This window comes from Odontesthes bonariensis, chromosome 16 (genome assembly GCF_027942865.1).
Source record: "Odontesthes bonariensis isolate fOdoBon6 chromosome 16, fOdoBon6.hap1, whole genome shotgun sequence".
Classification (NCBI taxonomy): domain Eukaryota; kingdom Metazoa; phylum Chordata; class Actinopteri; order Atheriniformes; family Atherinopsidae; genus Odontesthes; species Odontesthes bonariensis.
In genome coordinates this window covers 6,449,309-6,469,150 of record NC_134521.1, presented here as the reverse complement: position 1 = coordinate 6,469,150, position 19,842 = coordinate 6,449,309, and the positions used below count along the sequence as shown (strand labels likewise).

At 42.1% G+C, this 19,842-nt stretch overlaps 2 protein-coding genes across 4 annotated transcripts; both read left to right on the top strand.

The window, feature by feature from the left end:
- The first annotated feature begins 3,697 nt into the window (after positions 1-3,697).
- On the top strand, positions 3,698-9,239 carry pimreg (PICALM interacting mitotic regulator). 2 transcript variants are annotated; one of them, XM_075487119.1, is made up of 6 exons: positions 3,698-3,778; positions 4,901-5,216; positions 5,344-5,624; positions 5,769-5,864; positions 6,528-6,566; positions 8,162-8,228. In XM_075487119.1, exons 2-5 carry the CDS (start codon positions 4,923-4,925, stop codon positions 6,556-6,558), a joined length of 702 nt encoding a protein of 233 aa, XP_075343234.1. In that variant the 5' UTR covers positions 3,698-3,778; positions 4,901-4,922; the 3' UTR covers positions 6,559-6,566; positions 8,162-8,228. The 2 variants fall into 2 exon arrangements, with proteins under 2 accessions (XP_075343234.1, XP_075343233.1); XM_075487118.1 differs by lacking the exon at positions 6,528-6,566 and having other exon boundaries at positions 8,162-9,239.
- Positions 9,240-10,431: 1,192 nt separating this feature from the next.
- Positions 10,432-19,422, top strand: cct8 (chaperonin containing TCP1, subunit 8 (theta)). 2 transcript variants are annotated; one of them, XM_075487553.1, is made up of 16 exons: positions 10,432-10,588; positions 11,187-11,277; positions 11,405-11,484; positions 11,580-11,729; positions 12,056-12,236; positions 12,350-12,411; positions 12,494-12,631; positions 12,779-12,957; positions 13,152-13,218; positions 13,308-13,395; positions 13,494-13,609; positions 13,709-13,780; positions 13,870-14,034; positions 14,396-14,515; positions 15,720-15,854; positions 19,132-19,223. In XM_075487553.1, exons 1-15 carry the CDS (start codon positions 10,529-10,531, stop codon positions 15,822-15,824), a joined length of 1,674 nt encoding a protein of 557 aa, XP_075343668.1. In that variant the 5' UTR covers positions 10,432-10,528; the 3' UTR covers positions 15,825-15,854; positions 19,132-19,223. The 2 variants fall into 2 exon arrangements, with proteins under 2 accessions (XP_075343668.1, XP_075343669.1); XM_075487554.1 differs by lacking the exon at positions 15,720-15,854 and having other exon boundaries at positions 10,433-10,588; positions 19,132-19,422.
- The last annotated feature ends 420 nt before the right edge of the window (positions 19,423-19,842 follow it).

The following is a 19,842-nucleotide window of genomic DNA, read 5'->3' as shown; positions in this document are numbered from 1 at the left end:
AAATTTCAAATTAGTTCTCCTGATTTGCACTGAACTTTGACACCTGACACAATATTACAGTAAAGCGTTGTTAAAATCATGTTATACATTTACCCTTTATGTGACAAAAGTACAAGGACTTTGAGGTTGTGAGGGTCAAGGTCCAGATCTTTGCGCTCTTCTCAATAAAGAATTACTTAACATGTTCACATAAAACAGAATAACATGAAACAAGGATAGCAACCATGCCCACCTTTGATATCAGCTTCTACAGGTGATAACATGCAACAATAAAAAATAAAAAGCTTGTATTGTGAAAGGTGTTGCTTGGATATTCTCACATCTTTGAATCTCTGAACATATACTCGTCTAGGAAACTCCCAGGAGCCACTGAAAGCTCCAAAATTTGTGTTTAAAAAGAGTGCTACAGTGTGCCAACGTTCAAAAATGAGAATAAGAGCGTTGGTCCAATGCTCTAGTTCAGTGGTTCCCAAACTTTTTTGGCCTGAGTACCCCCTCAGCCTTCTTGTCACACCACGAGTACCCCCTCACACATACAACGCGTGCGATGATTCTCCAAAAGTAGAGCAACACAGTGGTTAATACATGAAAATCATTTTATTTAATATCCTTAACTTGAACATAAAATTCTCAGGCTTTCTCTCTCTTTTTTTTTTTAACCTCAGTTGAATTCAACATAAGAATAAAAAACATTTTCTTGAAATATAAATAATTAACCCAAATAGCATAAATAATAAATAATAAATAATCTTCCTTTGTTATCTAACTTAAACAAGTAACATTTCTCTTTTTTTTCAAGAATACATGAACATAACTCATTTCTCTCTCTTTTTAAGAATACATTAACAGGCCTAACTCATGTAACATTCATCTCAAAACAGTCCTCCATAAAAGTGTGACGCCTTAAAGGGGAACTCCGGTATATTTGAAGCGCAATCCCATTGGTAGAGGTTGTCAAATACTGACAGTAGGACACAGACTGGTGCAAATCGGCGCTCCCTGTGCGGCGATTGCGCTGTTTGCGCAGCCTGTCATGCTAGCATACATGGTGGCCAATGGGCAAATTCTAAACCTTCCACGTAAAACAACAACTTGCACACTGCAGAAACGTCACACCACTTTATAAACCATCCGACAATAAAGTCACAAGCCTTACCATCAAAACCATATGCATGATGGTTCTTACATTACTGGCATGGGGACGTTACAAAACAACTTTATAAACAGCATGTAACTCACCGGTTAGTTGTACGCTCGCGCATGTGAAAGCCCAAAAGAGTCAATGGACGATACTCCCATATACAAAACAATTATCTTCTCTAGAAAAACTGCGTTCAAGTATTTAAAACATTACAACAATACATGCCCAGTAATATTGTTGTAATGTTTTAAATACTTGAACGCAGTTTTTCTAGAGAAGATAATTGCTTTGTATATGGGAGTATCGTCCATTGACTGTTTTGGGCTTTCACATGCGCGCGCATACGAACAACCGGTAAGTGACATGCTGTTTATAAAGTTGTTTTGTAACGTCCCCGTGCCAGTAATGTAAGAACCATCATGCATATGGTTTTGATGGTAAGGCTTGTGACTTTATTGTCGGATGGTTTATAAAGTGGTGTGACGTTTCTGCAGTGTGCAAGTTGTTGTTTTACGTGGAAGGTTTAGAATTTGCCCCTTGGCCACCACGTGTTAGCCTCGCATGACAGGCTGCGCAAACAGCGCAATCGCCTCACAGGGAGCGCAGATTTGCACCAGTCTGTGTCCTACTGTCAGTATTTGACAACCTCTAGCAATGGGATTGCGCTTCAAATGCCCCGGAGTTCCCCTTTAATAAATAAAAAACACTCCCTGTGCGCCGCGTACCCCCTGCAGTACCTCCGTGGTACGCGTACCACAGTTTGGGAACCACTGCTCTAGTTTATTTCATTGTGTTAAAAGATGGCAGTTACTGTGTTATGACAGAGTCGACATGGAAAAAAACCCACCCCTCTGTGTCTTCTGTAACGGCTTTGAATGATCTGCTAATTTTACCCTTGCGTCACACCACTGTGTCATGTGATGTTGGGAACCATTTTAACGTGTCGAAGATTTTTCAAGCAGCATCTTTTGTGGGATATAAATGTCTAAAGTTTTATGTACAGACAAGTTTATGTCGACCATGGAGAAGCAAATGCATGAACCATCAGAGAAAAACTGACACAATGGCTTGTTTGTGCTTTCAACAGACCAAAACAAAAAAGGAGGTCATGACAAAAATCTCTTGAAAGCATTTCACGTACAGATCTGTAGTGACATCTACTGGTCACATTCCACTGAATACCATTTATATGTAAATGTGCAAATCGCTGAATGGGATGTTGATGTAAGATAATGACAAGAGTCCAAATGATAAATGATAATGTATGCTGCTTTCACAGGCTGCACAAATGATGTATTTTTCAAAGAGGAATAAAAAAGGCATCAAGGTTGAATTTAATGTTTACGACAGTGTCAAACAACACAAAGAGCAAGAATGTGAGGATCCAACTCATAGAAAATATGTTTGAGATAGGCACAACCTACATTATCTTTGACTACACAGGATAGTGTACTCTGGACATTAAATTGATTATTTAAAAAATATTTCAGTGTTTTTACTATTGTTATTTTGAGAAAGTAAGTCATACTGTAAGGTGCATTAAGATAATTAAGAGATTTGTATAGTATATGAGATTCAATGCTTTCAGTATCCAGAAAATTCCTTTTTAGATTATTAACACAACTCCACGGTTTAAGGTAAACATATTACATTAGACTGCATTCAGTTGTTGCTAAATTAAATACAATCTACGGTAAAGAGCTGAGATTCACGGTATATACATGTAAATGTATCATGTAGCTTTACAGTTACATACAAACTTATAAACTATGTATAAAACTGTACTTGCACAGCATGTTGGAGAGATGGATTACTAAGGTTGTTACAGGAATAGCAAAGATAACCTGTTGGAATTTATTATTGGGTTTCTATTCAATAATGTATTAAAGTAATAGTAAAAGAAGAATTGCTCTCTGCTTATTTTGTCAAGGGTCTTGGAATACAAATGTTACATTTTTGGCAATTCATTTCACATTATCATATAACTATATCAGTCATATTGATTGAAAAATTAATTACCTTTAAATTCCACTACTTCACGTGACAATGTCCTCACTTAATTACAAAATATATTGTAGGTTATGAACAAAAGAACTTAAAAACGTCACAGCATTGCGTTGATTGTGCCCTTCTATGTTTCATGGGTCTATTGGATTTTACTGAATTACACTTGCCATTCAATAAATGTCAGTATCTAAATCAGAATCTACTCTTATCCCATGTCAGAATATAATAAAGAATCACAAGAACACACATAAACCGTAGGCTTATTGTATGGTCCCACACAGCATTCAAACATTAAACATTTCAGGTATAACAAATATACCTTTTCATGTAAAAAATGCAGCATGAAAAAAATGTTTTTTTTCTGTTTGGGGGGGGGGATAGCAATTAATTTAATCTGAGTGTCCAGTTTATTATTTAAAGTTGCCTATATTTCTGCATCTTGAATACAATTTGGACCGACGCAGCGCAGCGTAATACGTCATTATCTTTGCGTAGAGAGCGCGAGGATGCAGCTCTGCGTGCAGTCTTCCTCCTCCTCCTTCCTCCACCGCCAAATTCAAACTGAGAGAGTAAAAAGGGAGCTGGCGAGGCAGAAAGGACGGACGACTTTCCAAAGTGTTACTTTTCCAGGTAAGCTAGTGGCGCAGATTATGGTTTGGTAGTCTATCCCCGTGTCTCTTTTGCTGTATATTGAACTTAGACGTGTTTCTAGAATAAACTGAGCCGAACACGGCAGGTTTTCTTTGTTGTTGTTTTGTGATAATAAGAAAGCAAATGTTTGGGGTGGCGCTGCCAGACGACGTTTCAAGAGTGTGAAATGGAAAGCTTTTTTTCCCCAGCAAAGTCAACGCATGCAAGTGATAGTTTTAAATCAGTTGTTCCTTTCTCCTGCGGTGTTTCGGATACAGTCCCGTTCGTTGCTAAGGGCAAGGCAGCCTCCAAAGCAACATGGTCCTGAACAAAGAAAAGCCAAGGAGGCTGCACTAACACGATTATTGCTGTTGGTCGTTACGGGTCATTTTCACCTTAATTTCCCGTCCTTAGTTCGTTAACATTTTCCACAATTTTTTTTTATTTTTATTTTACAGTAAATGGCCCCTCTTAAAGTTTTCGTTAACACGAGGTCCACATGAACGCGCACAGGGCTATTAATCGTTCGTGTTTGATATGATGCTTGTTACTTCATATTGATTTTTAGAAATAACAAGATAGTTTTTTGTGGGGGTTTTTTCTAGCAATGTCATAGAGTGGAGGTATTTTTATGCCTTTTACTTATAGTGACTAATATGACTGGTTATCTGTCAGGCTGAAATAAAGTTAAAACAAAACTCCGAAAAAAAAAAAAAGATGTTCCATTTACAGAGAAGTCAATTGTACTGATTTATTTATTTTTTTGATCAAGGTCTTTTTATTGAATTTTCAAATAGTAGACAAGATAAACATAACATACAAACAAACAACACTGAGTGAGCAAAACAAAAATGTCCCCCATTCACCCCTCCCATCCCCTCCCGCACCAGACAAAGAACAAACATATTACACATTATACAGCCAGACCACCATTTAAAAAAAAAACAACAACAAGAGAAATAAAGTTACAGACAGTAATTATTTTGCAATGCTGTCAGTGTCCATGTCTTCAACAAAGGTAGGTCAAAAATGGTTGCCAGATTCTGTAAAATTTATTTTACTGATTTATTTTGATTCTAATTCTTTTTTTTCCTTTTTTTTTTTTTTTAAATCTTTGCCCAGTTTAAGAACGGTGTCTTCAGTGATGGATGGTGTTGGTAGAGCTGTGGTTGGGGTCTGGCGGGCGCACACGGTCCTGGATGAATCTGATGATGCTGAGAACTCCCCGGATGCCCCCGACCGTTTCCGTAAGATGCGCTCCTCGTCTTCGCTGAACTCTCTGCGAATGTCTTTGCGCAAGCGGCTCCCACTGCGGTCTGTCCAGGCTCCCTCCCTCCCCGAGCATCCAACAAGGGAAACCCTGAAGGAGCAGCCTAAACCCAACGCAGTCCGCAAATTTACTCGCAGCGCCCGGAACTCCATGACTGGAATGTATCAGGTGGGGGAACTTTTATGGTTGGATGTGGAGGTCTCAGTTCAGAGTATTTGTTTTTGAGTTGTTATTTTTTTCCTTTTTCTCCTTCACCATTATGGTAATCTTCCTCTTTCTTTTCTCCTTCGCCCAGAGGTTTCAGAGGACCAGAGAGTTTTCACGAGAGGATTGTTTGGTAGCCACCCCGGGCCGTGATGGAGATGCTAGTGCTTCGACTTCGTGCACCCCGAGGCATACCCCTGGTCGGGCTGCAACACCCAGACGCACGCCTGGGCGCACTCCGGCTTCTAGAGGACGGAAAACCCCAGAGGCATCAGTACGTGGGGTGAAAACAGGCGGAGGCAGAAGACAACTGGTCCGAATGGCAGCATTACGAAGTCCCTTTGCTTCCCCCAACACACAGAACCAAAGATTGTACGTTCCAAAACAAGCCGCATTCAATCCGTCTCCATTATTTTGTGTGGGCTTCGTTGGTCAGTCCTTGGGGTTTCTGTGATTTTTCTCTTATGGCTGCTTGGTTTCTGTACATAACTCTGTTTGTTTTATCTGCCGTGATAGAAAATTTGACCAAGATTTGGAGTCGGTGTCCAGTGGACTGCGGCGGCTCAAACGCCTGTCCAAGGCCTTCGATGACATCATTGGCAGAGAAAACAAGTAAAGCATTCTTTTTTTTTTTTTTTTTTTTTTTTCCCTTTGATAAATTGTTTTGGTCCCTTTTTGTGTGTTTGTGATACTTAGAAATTCAGCAATTAAATACTGAATACAGGAGAGGTTAAACCTTTTCCAGACTGTGTGTGAATCAAAGTGCATGTGAGTATTGTGTGTATTTGAGGAAGCCATCAGTCCGTTTCCTTGCAGTCACGTCTTCCCTGCATAGAGGAGACTGAGACTATGAGTCCTCTGCACTGAGGAGGCATGTGACTGCCCTCCTCCCACCTAAAGAATCTCAGCCTGTAGTGCAGCTTGTGGGTCCCCAGACTTCCTCCCCCTCCCCCTGGACATTCTTCCCGCCTCGGTTTGACCTGGGTCTGTGTTTCTGGTATTCGGATAAGGAGGGAGTGAGCGGCTGTGGGAATTGGAGACACATGAAATAACATAAGTGGGCTTTTCAAAGACTCGTGCATGATGTTTGCATCACTTCCTGTGTTGACATTCAAAAAAACCGTTAGAGCAGCGTCGGATCCATAAAGAATTTGATACACTGTGAGCAGCAGAGACGCCCATGAACAGGGACCTGGTGTGTTATCTGTTTTCATTACGCTCTATGAAAAGATCTCCTCCTTTTTAGAGTTTTAAAAAAAGTGTTTTTCTCAACAGGCAGCTCAACTATTCCCTTATTATGGAGTAGGACGGAAGGTAAATTAACGTCTACCAAATAATCCTTCTAAGACTTGAAAAGTCATGTAGACGTTTTCTCTGTTACTAACTTTGTGGCATGAAGGCGCATGGCAGAACAAACCTGGCAACCATTTATGGACTGCTTTGCATACAAAACTGTGAAAGTCTGCAATGATTTGGCATCTGATAAATAACCCAAGGGTCCGAGCAAAGGATGTTCTTCTCCGCTGTCCAACTCACATTTCTCTCTGACTTTACAACCCTGAAATGCTCTTATTTCTCCTCCTCCTCGCCATGATGTCTACGAATCTCAGAAACGCCTTTAAAACCCTGACGTCATGTTATTGGAATTAAAGTCGTGATTGGACTGAAAATCCAGTATTTGTTGCAGTTTTAAGAATACTTGAAAATCTACTTTCTAGATGGACAACCATCCAATAATGAGGGCATATTTAAAGCCATTTTAAGTTAAAAAATTGAATCCCCCCACCCGAATACATTTACTGTACCCCATCTTATATGTTCTTAAAGGGACACTATGTAATAAATTAAGTCATTTATTAGCTCAAATCAACATATTCATTCATAAGTTAGTCCTCATTGGTGTAAAATGATCTCTGTCAAAAATCTCACTTATCCTCCTGAGTGAAGAATAACTTGTCTGTATCTACATAGAGCGGGCAAGCTCTATGGAGGCTGCCATGTCCTTCCGGTCAATGAAAAACGACGAAGTGCCGAAAGGGACATAAAGCACTTCGAATCGCGATTTCCCCGCCAGGCCAATGACGTCATTTCCGCCAAATGGCTTATTACAGCCGCTAATGCTAAATAGATTTTATTCCTTGGCACATATGTCTTTGTGTTCATTAGCTTTATCTTTGTAAGTGCATCATGAAGGTCATCTTCTTCTTTTTATTATTATTCTATGCTCCCCCTGGCTATCTTCTTTTTGGCGTTATGCTCACATTTGTAAACTGTTATTTTGTTGATTTACTAATAAAGTTTAAAAAAAAAATGCTAAATAGATTTTTATCTCGTAAATTATCCCACTAATAATGCATTGATTGTTACCAAACTTCTGCCGTAGTACACATTGGCTCTTAACTCACAAAACGAGGCATTAGAAAGTTTGTAAGTTTACCGGGAGTTTATTTACCGCTGCTAATGCTCCTATTGCTAACTCTGCTAATGCTAACGCCGCGTCGACGTCACTTCCGGTAACTCCCGGAATATGACTAATTGCATTGCTTGCACACCAAAGGCTATGTCAACTTATGTTATCTGACATGTTATCTGTCATCTGTATTTATAGTGTTGTTGTATGTGTGTTATGTAATCCTTTGTACTGTGTGTCTTGATTTCTTTTTGTTTGTATGGACCTTGAGTCTGAAGCTATAGCTTCTTGAATCTTGACACATTCCGCTTGCCGTAGTTGCAGCGCACATTTGAAAACGCTTCACAGGCGCTAGAGAACAAATTCATTCGACTTTGCAAAATAAAATTGCACCACTAGATGGGGAAGAAATTACATAATGTCCCTTTAAAGTGCGACAGCTGTGCCAGTGACAGCTGGAGACGCTTTGAACCCCCTCTTGTGTTTGTTCCCTCTGCAGACCCAGTTCAAGGGAACGCTCAGGAGGGAAAGTGTTGAGGAAGTTTGACCCCAGCGGTAAACTCAGTTGCTCCAACCTCACGCGTCGAGCCTCGCACCTCTCCAGCACGCTGGGAGATTGGGCCCAAACAGCTGTGAACACTATTCGCAAACCCAACTGAACTATGTTTGTGTGTAAGTTACAGGACCTTTTGTAGCCATGTGTTTACATGTATTATTGTGGCGCTGTTACATATATATGTAGGTTTGTCGTGATACAGGGAGACTATAGTTTGGCAGCTCGTCTTCATTCTTTTTTTTAAATCTGTGCCGTTTCTAACCGACGGCGTTTGTGTGAATCTTGTGTGTTTACATGTCTCGGGTTAGCTTGCTGTGGGTTTCATAGCTTCACTGTAGCTACCAAAGGGATTTCTTTTATTTTAGTATACATGTTTGTCTTAGCTGCTACAACCAGATGTCTCTGTTACATTTAAAAATATATATATACTAATTCTTTATTTTATTTTCTCACTACGTTTCTGACATTAACTTTAGATAGATTCTGCAGAACCAACACTAAGTACTGATGTGGGAGATTCATTGTCTTCTCTTTTATATGTATGCAATAATGTTACTAACATTTGTAATGCCCTTTTTTTATTTTTTTTAAATGACATTTGATTAAACCAAATTGTATTTTATATTTTTTATGACAAGGGAATTTTGTTTCAACACAGCCGAGGCCGCGTTTAAATGGGAACTTGCTTTCAGGCAGAGGTCAGCGCTCGCAGTGGTCTGTGGATGATTCATGCTACCTGATACTGTACACATAAATCATCCGATAATGTGATGGGGGAAGAGTTAATGGCTCATTACCGGATGACGGCAATGATGATGATGTTATAAAGTAAAACGGAGCAAGTTATTTGTGAAGGGGACAGCCAGGCCGACAGCCCCAAATGAAGCAAAACACTGATTTTCTTCTTTTTTTTTTTTTTTCCTTTGCACTTCCTTTTTCTGTATTCATGGTATTAAAAAAAAGGGAGAAACCATCTGGAAAAGGATCTACACAATAAACTTGTTGACTTTGATACAATAAATCTTCTGTGTGCGTTTCATGTCTGTTCACGTGTCATTCTAGCTGTGTGTAACTTGTGATATTCATGTCATTTATATTCCGACTTGACTTGCAGCAGATCTGTGAAGCAGTGAAACTTGCACCACACACCCACCCCCGTCCCTCCTTGCTTTCCAAGTTTATGCAAGCTAACATTTTGGATAAAGAATGATGAAGGGATTGAGCATCCAAAAGGACACCTTGCTAAATGCTCCAGTCCGATCCACTGCAATCTAATACACAAAATGCTTCTGTCATAAACTCTACTTTTACAGATGCTGCCATCACGGTGAGAATTCTGAAAGACATAATCGTAGTTATGATGTATCCGACTGCGTTACATCTAAAATGTTGATAACATCTCAGCATAGCTGAAGCACAATTTCCTGCAGAGCTGATGCGCAAGATTTCAGAAAGAGTCTGTTGAGTAAAGCTGTCAAACAGAAATAGATGCTGTTCAAATGGCCTAAAACTAATCACAGCATGTTAGTGGTGGCTCTTAAATGATGGACTCATTGAAAATATATGCATAAGTAGGCTACATCTTCAACTAATGGTCAAACTCTTCCGTATACAATCTTTAAAGACAAGTCAATAGGGTCTGTGGCAGCCATTTTTATGCTGGATGAGAGAACTAAGGTTATTAATTATTGCAGTAACAGCTACTGCTTTGCTTTAATTTTAAATGAGGGGTTCAGTGGATATCCACTTCTAAATTGGAGCCCAATTCAGTGACGTTGGCAATAGGCAAGAACTATTGACAAAGGTACTGAATTTAACTTGGTCAAGCACAGAAATAAATATATAGTTCACTAAGTAACTAAAAACTGTAGATTATTGAATAATCCTTTTTTTTTTTTACTTTATCTATTTAAATCTCTTAGACTGGGTGGTTCGGTGAGTTGGTACAGAAAGAAAAAAGACCCAAATCTTTGCTTATTCTTTCCTGTATGTAAGATGTTCGGTTGTAATAGAATATTTTTAAATAGTAGTATTCACATTTCAAGTTGTTGGGAAAATAATAATTTTCCTTTACAGCTATGTGGATCATTATAAGTCTTTATACATAAAGACAATACTGCCCTCTTGTGGCGCGTCATGGTCGCAGCAGGTTTGAACGAGACCGGCGCGGTTTGTCCCTTGTTGTTTCCCGTCTCTAGCTCACGCCTCGTTGAAGTTGCTCCACCTCTGTCTCTCCGGCTTTGTACCCAGAGCTGAACCCACGCTACGGCTATATTCTCCAGCATACAGGGGCTGCACAAACATCGGAAAATGGCTCTTCACGTTCCTAAGGCTCCGGGCTTTGCCCAAATGTTAAAGGATGGCGCGAAGGTGAGGTTAAATCAGCTTACGGGGTTGATAAGGTAGCTTTGAGTGAGTAGTTGTAAACTAGCGTGCTAGCTCCTGTTAGCCACTAAGCTAGCATGTTAATTCACAGTCATGTGCGAAAGTTCTAGAAGGCAGCCAGGCCGCTGGAAACTGCTGGCCGCATAGTTTTACCGATTTACTGCTTTTTTAGATCATAACCGTCCCCTCCACAACACTTCTACATGCCATAACATACGTCTACAGAATGCGTTGTTGCTATAGTGGTTAGAAGCTGTCAAGCTGTAGTCACACCCAGTTAGCGTTTAGCTAATTGCAGCACTGAGGACCCGAAAACCGCCTCAGATGTCTCTGACTGATGCTTCCTGTTCTGGTTCGTCTTACATGTTTAGACACATGGTGTTTACACGGTGTTTGTTTCTGCCTTTGTAAATCTTTTGCTTAACATGTTGTCCATCACGGCTCCCATTTCCAGCCCTTTTTATAGATGGTTACGTTTATGTTAAATAGGTAGATAATAAGGGATAAGGCTGTCATTAAGATGCACTTGCACAGTCCTTTAAAATTCACAGTTGTAGAATAATTATTTAACTATCCATTTCAGCACTACTCGGGACTCGAAGAGGCCGTTTTTCGCAACATCAGAGCATGTAAAGAGCTTTCTCAGACCACTCGCACTGCCTACGGACCCAATGGTAAAAGCATCCCTCCAACAGAAACATTTATGATCGTATTACATCTTTGTTCACACTTTGACTTCTTAAATTGAACTAAAAGGCAAGAAAACAATGCGTCAAAAACTGTGGGACTGTTGCTCCACAGGTATGAACAAAATGGTCATCAACCACTTGGAGAAGCTGTTCGTCACCAATGACGCCGCAACAATTCTCAGAGAACTTGAGGTGAGGAATTGGCCGTCTGTAGTCTGCCGAGACTGGTTGGATTCTCCGCAGACACGCGAGTTAAATCGTTTCCTTCGATGCCATTTGTTTCGCAGGTGCAGCATCCAGCCGCCAAAATGATCGTGATGGCGTCCCACATGCAGGAGCAGGAAGTCGGAGACGGCACCAACTTTGTCCTGGTGTTTGCTGGTGCTCTGCTGGAGCTGGCCGAAGAGCTGCTCCGGATGGGCTTGTCCGTGTCAGAGGTGAACAGATGTAGTTGTTGAATGTTGCTAAGTCTGTGCTGAGTGCATTATCCAACAGTATCACATCTTGTGATAAGAGTGACAGCAGCAGAGTCGGAGTATAGATTTATTGATGGAACCATATTTGCATCTGCTTGTAGATACATTAAAAACAATTCATGTAGAAAATGCCTGTTTTTTTGTTTTAAAAAAAAAAGAAAGAAAGAAATTGCCTCTTCTAGGGGTTGCATTTGATGCCAGGACTCAAACAGAAGACTTCCAAATGTCCTCTATACACGTCACGTAATTAGTGACTCTAAATCTAATTGCTCTCCTCTTTGCCACAGGTGATCGAAGGCTACGAGAAGGCGTGTAAGAAGACTCTGGAAATCCTGCCAGACTGCGTGTGCTCCTCAGCCAAAAACCTCCACGATGTGAACGAGGCCACAGCTCTCATCCGCCCGGCGGTCATGAGTAAACAGTACGGCAATGAAGATTTCATCGCCAACCTCATCGCACAGGCCTGTGGTGAGTCAGCAATCCAGACGACAGCTCTCAGCCAATCGAAGCTCCCTATCTTGATTGAAGTTTTAACTCTGCTTTTATTCCTCACGCTCCTGTTCTGTGCCTTCTTGTTATAGTATCCATCTTCTCGGAGTCCGGCAATTTCAACGTTGATAGCGTCAGAGTATGCAAGATTTTGGTAGGCACCGCTGCCCATTGACTGTATTTTGGTTGTGTCTGTGTCTGTTGTTCGCCTCTGAAGTCGTCCGTGTTGTTTTTAGGGTTGTGGAGTGACGGCCTCTTCGATGCTTCATGGCATGGTTTTCAAGAAGGAGGCCGAGGGAGACGTCACATCCATCAAAGACGCCAAGATCGCAGTGTTCTCCTGCCCCTTTGACTGCACGGTGACAGAGACCAAGGTAGTTCCTTGTTCTGTCGTGCTTTGGAAGCAGCTGAGCGGCGTGAGCTCGTTTAGCTGGGAATGATGTTCGCCGTCATCGCGTGTACAGGAAATTATTTGTCAGCAAGAGACTACTGACTTGACAAGAGTCGTGTCTGTTCCACAGGGCACAGTGTTGATAAATAATGCAAAGGAACTCATGAACTTCAGCCAAGGCGAGGACGACATGATGGAGGCCCAGGTGAAGGCCATCCAGGAGTCTGGTGCCAACGTCGTGGTAACTGGGGGGAAAGTGGCCGACATGGCGCTGCACTATGCTAACAAGTACAAGCTGATGGTGGTCAGGTGAGACCCACAGAAGAACTTTCTGTCCCAATGACGCTGTCATGTAAAACTTTTTTTTCCAGTACTTAAAGGGGAATAAAATGCATACAATTTCTAAAAGTATATTTTTCGATGTGGTGGTGTTTTTTGGCTGTATACCTGTTGTTGTTGTTATTAACTAGCTTTTAAGCCCTAAATCCTTCCTTCCCCCTCAGGCTTAACTCCAAATGGGACCTTCGGCGGTTATGCAGGACTGTGGGAGCTGTGGCGCTTCCCAGGATGGTGAGCGTAGCCCTGCCTCCTCAGATCAGGTGTTTGAGCTATGATTAAAAACAGTGTTTAATGCTGTGTGTGATATTCTGCCCTCTTAGACGGCTCCAACTCCAGAGGAGATGGGTCGCTGCGACAGCGTGTACTTGAACGAGGTGGGAGACACCCAGGTGGTGGTCTTCAAACACGGTGAATCTCTCGTTGCTCCGTTTTCTTCCACAGCCGATCTTTTGCTCCGTGTGTGCGCGTGTGAAATGTGACAAAGTGTCGGGTGTGTTTTTAAACAGAGAAAGAAGACGGCGCCATCTCTACGGTGGTGATCAGAGGCTCCACTGACAACCTGATGGATGATATTGAGAGAGCTGTAGATGATGGAGTCAACACTTTCAAGGTTCTGGTCAGGGTAAGTCAGTCTTATGAAACGCAATAGGTTTTATAATTGTTTTTCTTGTGTTGATGAAAACCCTGATTGGTCTGTTTCTGTGTTGCTCGCCTTCTTTAGGACAAACGACTGGTACCTGGAGCAGGAGCCACTGAGATTGAGCTGGCCAAACAGATCACCTCATACGGAGAGGTATGCGTGTAGCTCTGAGTGTTGTTCTGCTCTGCGCTGCGTGGCAAACTGATAAAATGCAGAAGCACTGATCTCTCCCGTCTCTGCAGACCTGCCCTGGCCTGGACCAGTATGCCATTAAGAAGTTTGCCGATGCCTTCGAGAGATTGCCGCGCGCTCTGGCTGAGAACTCCGGCGTGAAGGGAAGCGAGCTCATCTCCAAACTGTATTCTGCGCATCACGAGGGGAAGAAAAACGTAGGCTTTGACATTGAGGTACGTGGGTGTGCGTGTATGGTCGAATTAATGACATCGTATTTTCTGTCGCCTGGAAATGTTCAGTAACAGGACTTTTTATCACTCACTCACATTCTCAAGTGGTTTGTAATAACCACTAAATTAGCCTCAAATTGTATTAGAGTTTGAAATCCAAGCAGGATTGCAAGGCTTAAAATTTTTTGACTGAGGCGGTGTTTATTAAGCAAAGCACACATATTTTTCACAGTAGCTGAAGAATAATCATTCAGAACTACCTCTGTGACCCCCCCCCCCCCCCCCCCCCCCCCCACACCAGAAGACCTTACGTTCATTGTGTTGTTCTGGAGACTGACTCTATGAGTGTCATGTTTTTCTGTAGGGAGACGGGCCTGCTGTGAAGGACATGCTCGAAGCCGGTATTGTGGAGCCATACCTGGTCAAACACTGGGGCATCAAAATGGCCACCAATGCTGCCATCACAGTGCTGAGGGTGGATCAGGTGCGCACAGAAACACTCATGACACAGGAGGCCAGGGTATCCATGGGGTCTTAAAAAATCTCAAATCCAATCATTTGAATTTAAGGCCTTAAAATGTCTAAAATTCTCTTGAAATCTCATAAAAATGTTTTAAATACGATTTTGAAAGGTCTTAAAAATGTATTGAGGTGACTTTTATTCAAAACAAATGTATAAACTTCAGTCTCGCTTTTAAATTTTTCGATTTTTGAGGACGCTATAACGGAACCAAAGTTCCTGTGCAGCCCGGTCAGAGTTTATCGAGCACAACCTGCTCTATAGTATGCTGTTCGTGGTTGCTAGCAGCGCCGTGACTGAGGAGCGGCTAATCAGTTAACGCTTTGTTTAAGATGGGTAAATGCATATTTGACAATTTCTGGCTTCAGAACGAACAACTTACCTCATGGTTGAAGCTGGTTGATGGAAATATTTATGCAGCACACTGCACCTTGTGCAAGAAAAGTGAAACTTGGCACATTGGGCATCAAGGCGTTGGAGTCCCACGCCAAATCGAAAAAAGCACAAAGCGGTCTTAAAATGCCAGCAGCAAACGCTTTCCATCAGTATTATTCCACATCAGGATCTGGAACATCGAGGCCCAGCGCGACCCGGTCTGCTACAACTCCAGCTGACCTCCGGACAGCATTTGGGTCTACGCCCACACTAAAAGCGGAGGTGCTCTGGACTCTTCACACGGTAGCGAAGCACCAGTCATGTACTGGAACATTTATGAGCTGTTCCAGAACATATTCCCTGATCCTGAGATGGCGAAAACGTTTAAGTGTGGAAAAGACTTTTGTTTTGCAAATAATTCCGAGCCTCCTTTTTGCCAGTATGGATGTGAAATGGGTCTTAAATTGTATTAATTATGGTCTTAAAAAAGTCTTAAATTTGACTTGTTGAAACCTGCAGAGACCCTGGAGGCACAACAGATGGCGTGTCTGTTGCTAATAACAATGCCACAAAGGAATTATCTTTATAAGTCACTGACACGGGCAATATTTGTATTTTCAAAGCGGTGGGCTCAAATTATTTATCCTAATTATTTATGTTCTGCTCATTGTTTTGAGGTGTGTTTAAATGTTTTCCGACCGAATGTCCCCTCCGCAGTCAGAAGCAGTAGGTGGGGTGGCAGCGTGTCCACGTGGTTGATTTTAGTCTGTATGTGTATGCGTGTACAATCCAGATCATCATGGCTAAGCCTGCAGGGGGACCCAAGGCTCCCAAGCAGAGGGGCCATTGGGACAAGGATGGTTGGGACGACGAGCCTGATCATTTTGACCAGCATTAGAGGGCGCACACTCACAAACGCGCTTCGTCAGTAGGTCTCGCATCGTGTGTGGGCTTTTAACTGCCGATGAACTCACTCGTTCACAGGACACTGAAGCTGTGAAATGTTTGGCCTGTCACTACTAACTCTGAATTCAGTGCAGAGAATCTGTGGTCCGACCACTTTGACATTTTTGTCTAACAGCACAAGGTGTGTGTCACTGCGTGAGATAGCACTAAACAGAGTATGGTGTGTTCGCATGCTGCATGCACTCGATGGTTGTTTACCCCGCAGGATTCCACAGTGTTGCATTTAATGTCATTGAATTTGTAAATAACATTTGACCGGGGTTATCTCGCAGCTTTTATCTCGAGTCATTTAATCTGAAGATTTTTTTTTTGGGACGGATGCAGTAGGAGTGGGACGATATGCTTTGGTCACGATTCGATATGTATCACGATTCTTGATAATTGCGATTCTACAAGTTTTGCGATTCGATATAATCAGTAATTGCAATTTTCTTCCTCCTTAAAAACAAACAAGTTGAATCATACACTTCTAGAATGAATGTCGTTCCCATAAACGATACACATCAGTCTGCCAGTCAGTCCAGCAGCTGACATTTATTTCAACTGAGACAAAAAGAGGTACTTAACATGTACAGCATTTTTTTTTCAAGTTAACAGTTACAAAATGAATTCAAATGTCCACACAGCACAAATGTGGGCTAGTTTTAATATAACTTAATGTACTGAATTGATGAAGTTTTTCCGGACACGGATATGACGTAATATAATCGATTCTGGGGAGAAAAATCGATTTTTAAATTCATCCCATAAAAAATCGCGATATGTACATGAATCGATTTTTTTTTTTCCCACCCCTAACGATGCAGCGTTATCAGGCCAACTTCAAAATATGTCCTGGGGGTGTTGTGTTTTGTTTTTTTTTCCCATCGTGCTTATGAAACACCAGAAGAGAGCGAGAATCTGTGCGTTCGTGTTGCGATACTGTAAGACGGGAGATTTAACACCAGCCTGTCTCCCATTCATAACAACCAGGGCGAGAACGTTTAAAACTGCAGTGCCCATCGACTCGCCCTCTCACTTTGCTCTGCACTTTGAGCTGTCGATTAGGGTTTTTTTTTGTTTGTTTGTTTTGTTTGTTTGTTTTTAAAGAATCAGGCATTCTGAGCCTCCTGCGACAGACGGCCCCGGGTTAACCGTGAGGTTAAAGGGATAGTTCGGGATATTTGACATGGATCTGTATGGCATCACCATAACCAGTGTCGTGCATTCAAACTGACTTACCCCCGACAGTGTCCTGTGAGCCGAGTTTTTGTCCAGTGTTGGTCAAGGCGAAAGTAGTCCGGCTTGTTTGCTGGGGTCAAGAAATTAGCGCGTTTTTCTTCCCAAAACAGTACGTGTGCTAAAGAGTGATTTATTTCATCACAAAAACCGAAGCCGGCAAAAGTCACTCCTCGTTATCACTTGGGCCCTATACTGTCTCATTGTGTATCAGTGCGCACGTCATTCTGACCGCGAGCTGTGCGCACGAGTTCACTTTGTTTACTGCTCGGGAAGATGTCTGACAACGAGAGCGACGAGGAACATATTGACTTCCGTTCAGAGCCAAGGGGGTATCTTTATGAACCCGTTTATACTGAGGAGGAAGTTCGCCAAATGGACTTAGATCGGGCAGAAAGAGAGAGGGTGGACAGAGAAGTGATGGAAACAGAAGCTGGAGCCACTGCTGGAGCTGCGATACCCAGGGTGGCCGACAAATCCTGGTGCACTTGTTTGAAGTGCGAAGTAATGCAGACAGAGGTGGAATGTTACTGCTGCCACGAGTGGGATTTAGTTATGCCCCAGATACAAAACCTTTCCATAGATGAGGATGTCGGCGGCCGCGGGACAGCTGCTGCCTGCATCACAAATAACGGTGACTTCCCTGCACTCCTGAATGCAGGCGTCTGAGAACTTTTTTCCATGTTCCCAAGATCAACTGGAAGAGGCGTCCCAGACCAGCTGGACCCGATGGCCAGTTGTCTGCAGAGTAAGTGTTGAGCACTGCCAAAGAACAGAAAGACTCGTGCGCACAGCTCGCGGTCAGAATGACGTGCGCACTGATACACAATGAGACAGTATAGGGCCCAAGTGATAACGAGGAGTGACTTTTGCCGGCTTCGGTTTTTGTGATGAAATAAATCACTCTTTAGCACACGTACTGTTTTGGGAAGAAAAACGCGCTGATTTCTTGACCCCAGCAAACAAGCCGGACTACTTTCGCCTTGACCAACACTGGACAAAAACTCGGCTCACAGGACACTGTCGGGGGTAAGTCAGTTTGAATGCACGACACTGGTTATGGTGATGCCATACAGATCCATGTCAAATATCCCGAACTATCCCTTTAAGGTCACAGGGAAAGTACAAGAAGGAGAGGAGCACAGTGTGTTTTATGCAGCCTGTGGCTAATAAAATTGGAACATTCGGACACAAATGAATGATGTCGGCACACAAGGAGTTGATATTGAGGGATTTGTTTGTCCACAAACAACAGTTCAGCTGAATGGAATAGATTTTCATGTAATCTACTGCTTTGGGACCTTTTCCCTTCAGAATATGACGGAAATGTGATCATTCCTTTAAGTTGTCTGTTAATGACCAAGTTACTTATTTATTTATTTTTTTAGGAGAAAAATCAAAAATGTGTAAAAGCGTTTGTACTTGAAGCTGATTTAAGCAGTTCTCCCCTTTTTATAATCAGTTGGGGGGCCAGAAGTTGATCTGAAACTCTTTTCCATTCGTTTTTTTTCTCCCAGTGTTATTAAAAATGCTATTGAGTCTTTTTATTGATAAATGTGATTCATTTGTAGCATCACGAACAACCCTTGTGGTTCAGTCCCCGCATCATCTGTAATTGGATGAGGGTTAGTTTTTTATCTTTTGCAGGCCAGTTTATTTCAGCTCTATTATTTAAGCGCTCCCAAGTTGTGCTGCATGCGTTTTGGCTTTCAGCACCAGTTTATTTTTAGCAGGAACACAACCGTGTGCACTCGTGAATATTTAACTGCTGTAAGTGGCCTTCCTTGTCATATATGCAAGGATTGGAAAAACACTTTTTCGCTTAAGCTCACAAGAGTCTTAACCACATTTGGTAACTGCTTTATGTTTGCAGTGCAGGTTTTCTAACGTGTGATTTTTATCGTCAAAGCAGATACGTTTCCGTCCTTCCTCCAAACATTCCAACAGCTGCATGAATCTCTTTCTTTAGTCAGAAAGGCCAGACTTTGTTTGTTTGTTTTTTAACTTTTCTCTCATTTCAGATCATCATGGCCAGACCAGCAGGGGGGCCCAAACCACCTCCCCAGGGCAAGAACGACTTTGACGATGACGACTGAACCTGATGCCGTCCCACCCAACGCTCATTAAACCCTGAACGCTCCCACACGGATCCACAAACTTTTTGTACTTGTTTATTTAAAGTTCATCTCGTTGGTTTATTATGTAGAAACGACGATGCGTTAGTCAACAAAGTAACATGTGAAAGTAAAAAGTACAGATGGCTGTTTGCTTTTTATGTTCTCAGTCCCAAATAAAAGCCACTTGCGCTGTCACAGCTTGTGGTTTGCCTTCATTTCTTCCTCGGCCATTTCTTTGTCTTGAATTATCTCTAATGTTGGTTAGTCGTTGACCTGATCTGAGTTTTCTGTCGGTCTGTGAATGGGGAACAAACAGGGTTGGTGTCATTGTGACACAGAAATGCAGAAAATTTCCCAAGGCTTTTTTATAAACATGCATGACTTTATCTTTGGTGTGTTGGGGGAGCAGAAATGATGCATGTTTTGGTTCATTTATGGAGCAGAGATTTTGTTTTTTAAAGATGCATCAGCAGGCTCTCAGGATATATTCATGGTGTTACTGATTTGTGTTCCTTTTCTGCAAACTACACATGGCTCCATGCATTTGATGATGTGATTTACGTAGAGTTGATGCCTGCATGTATGACTGCACGAAGCAGCAGGGGGAGCTGAACT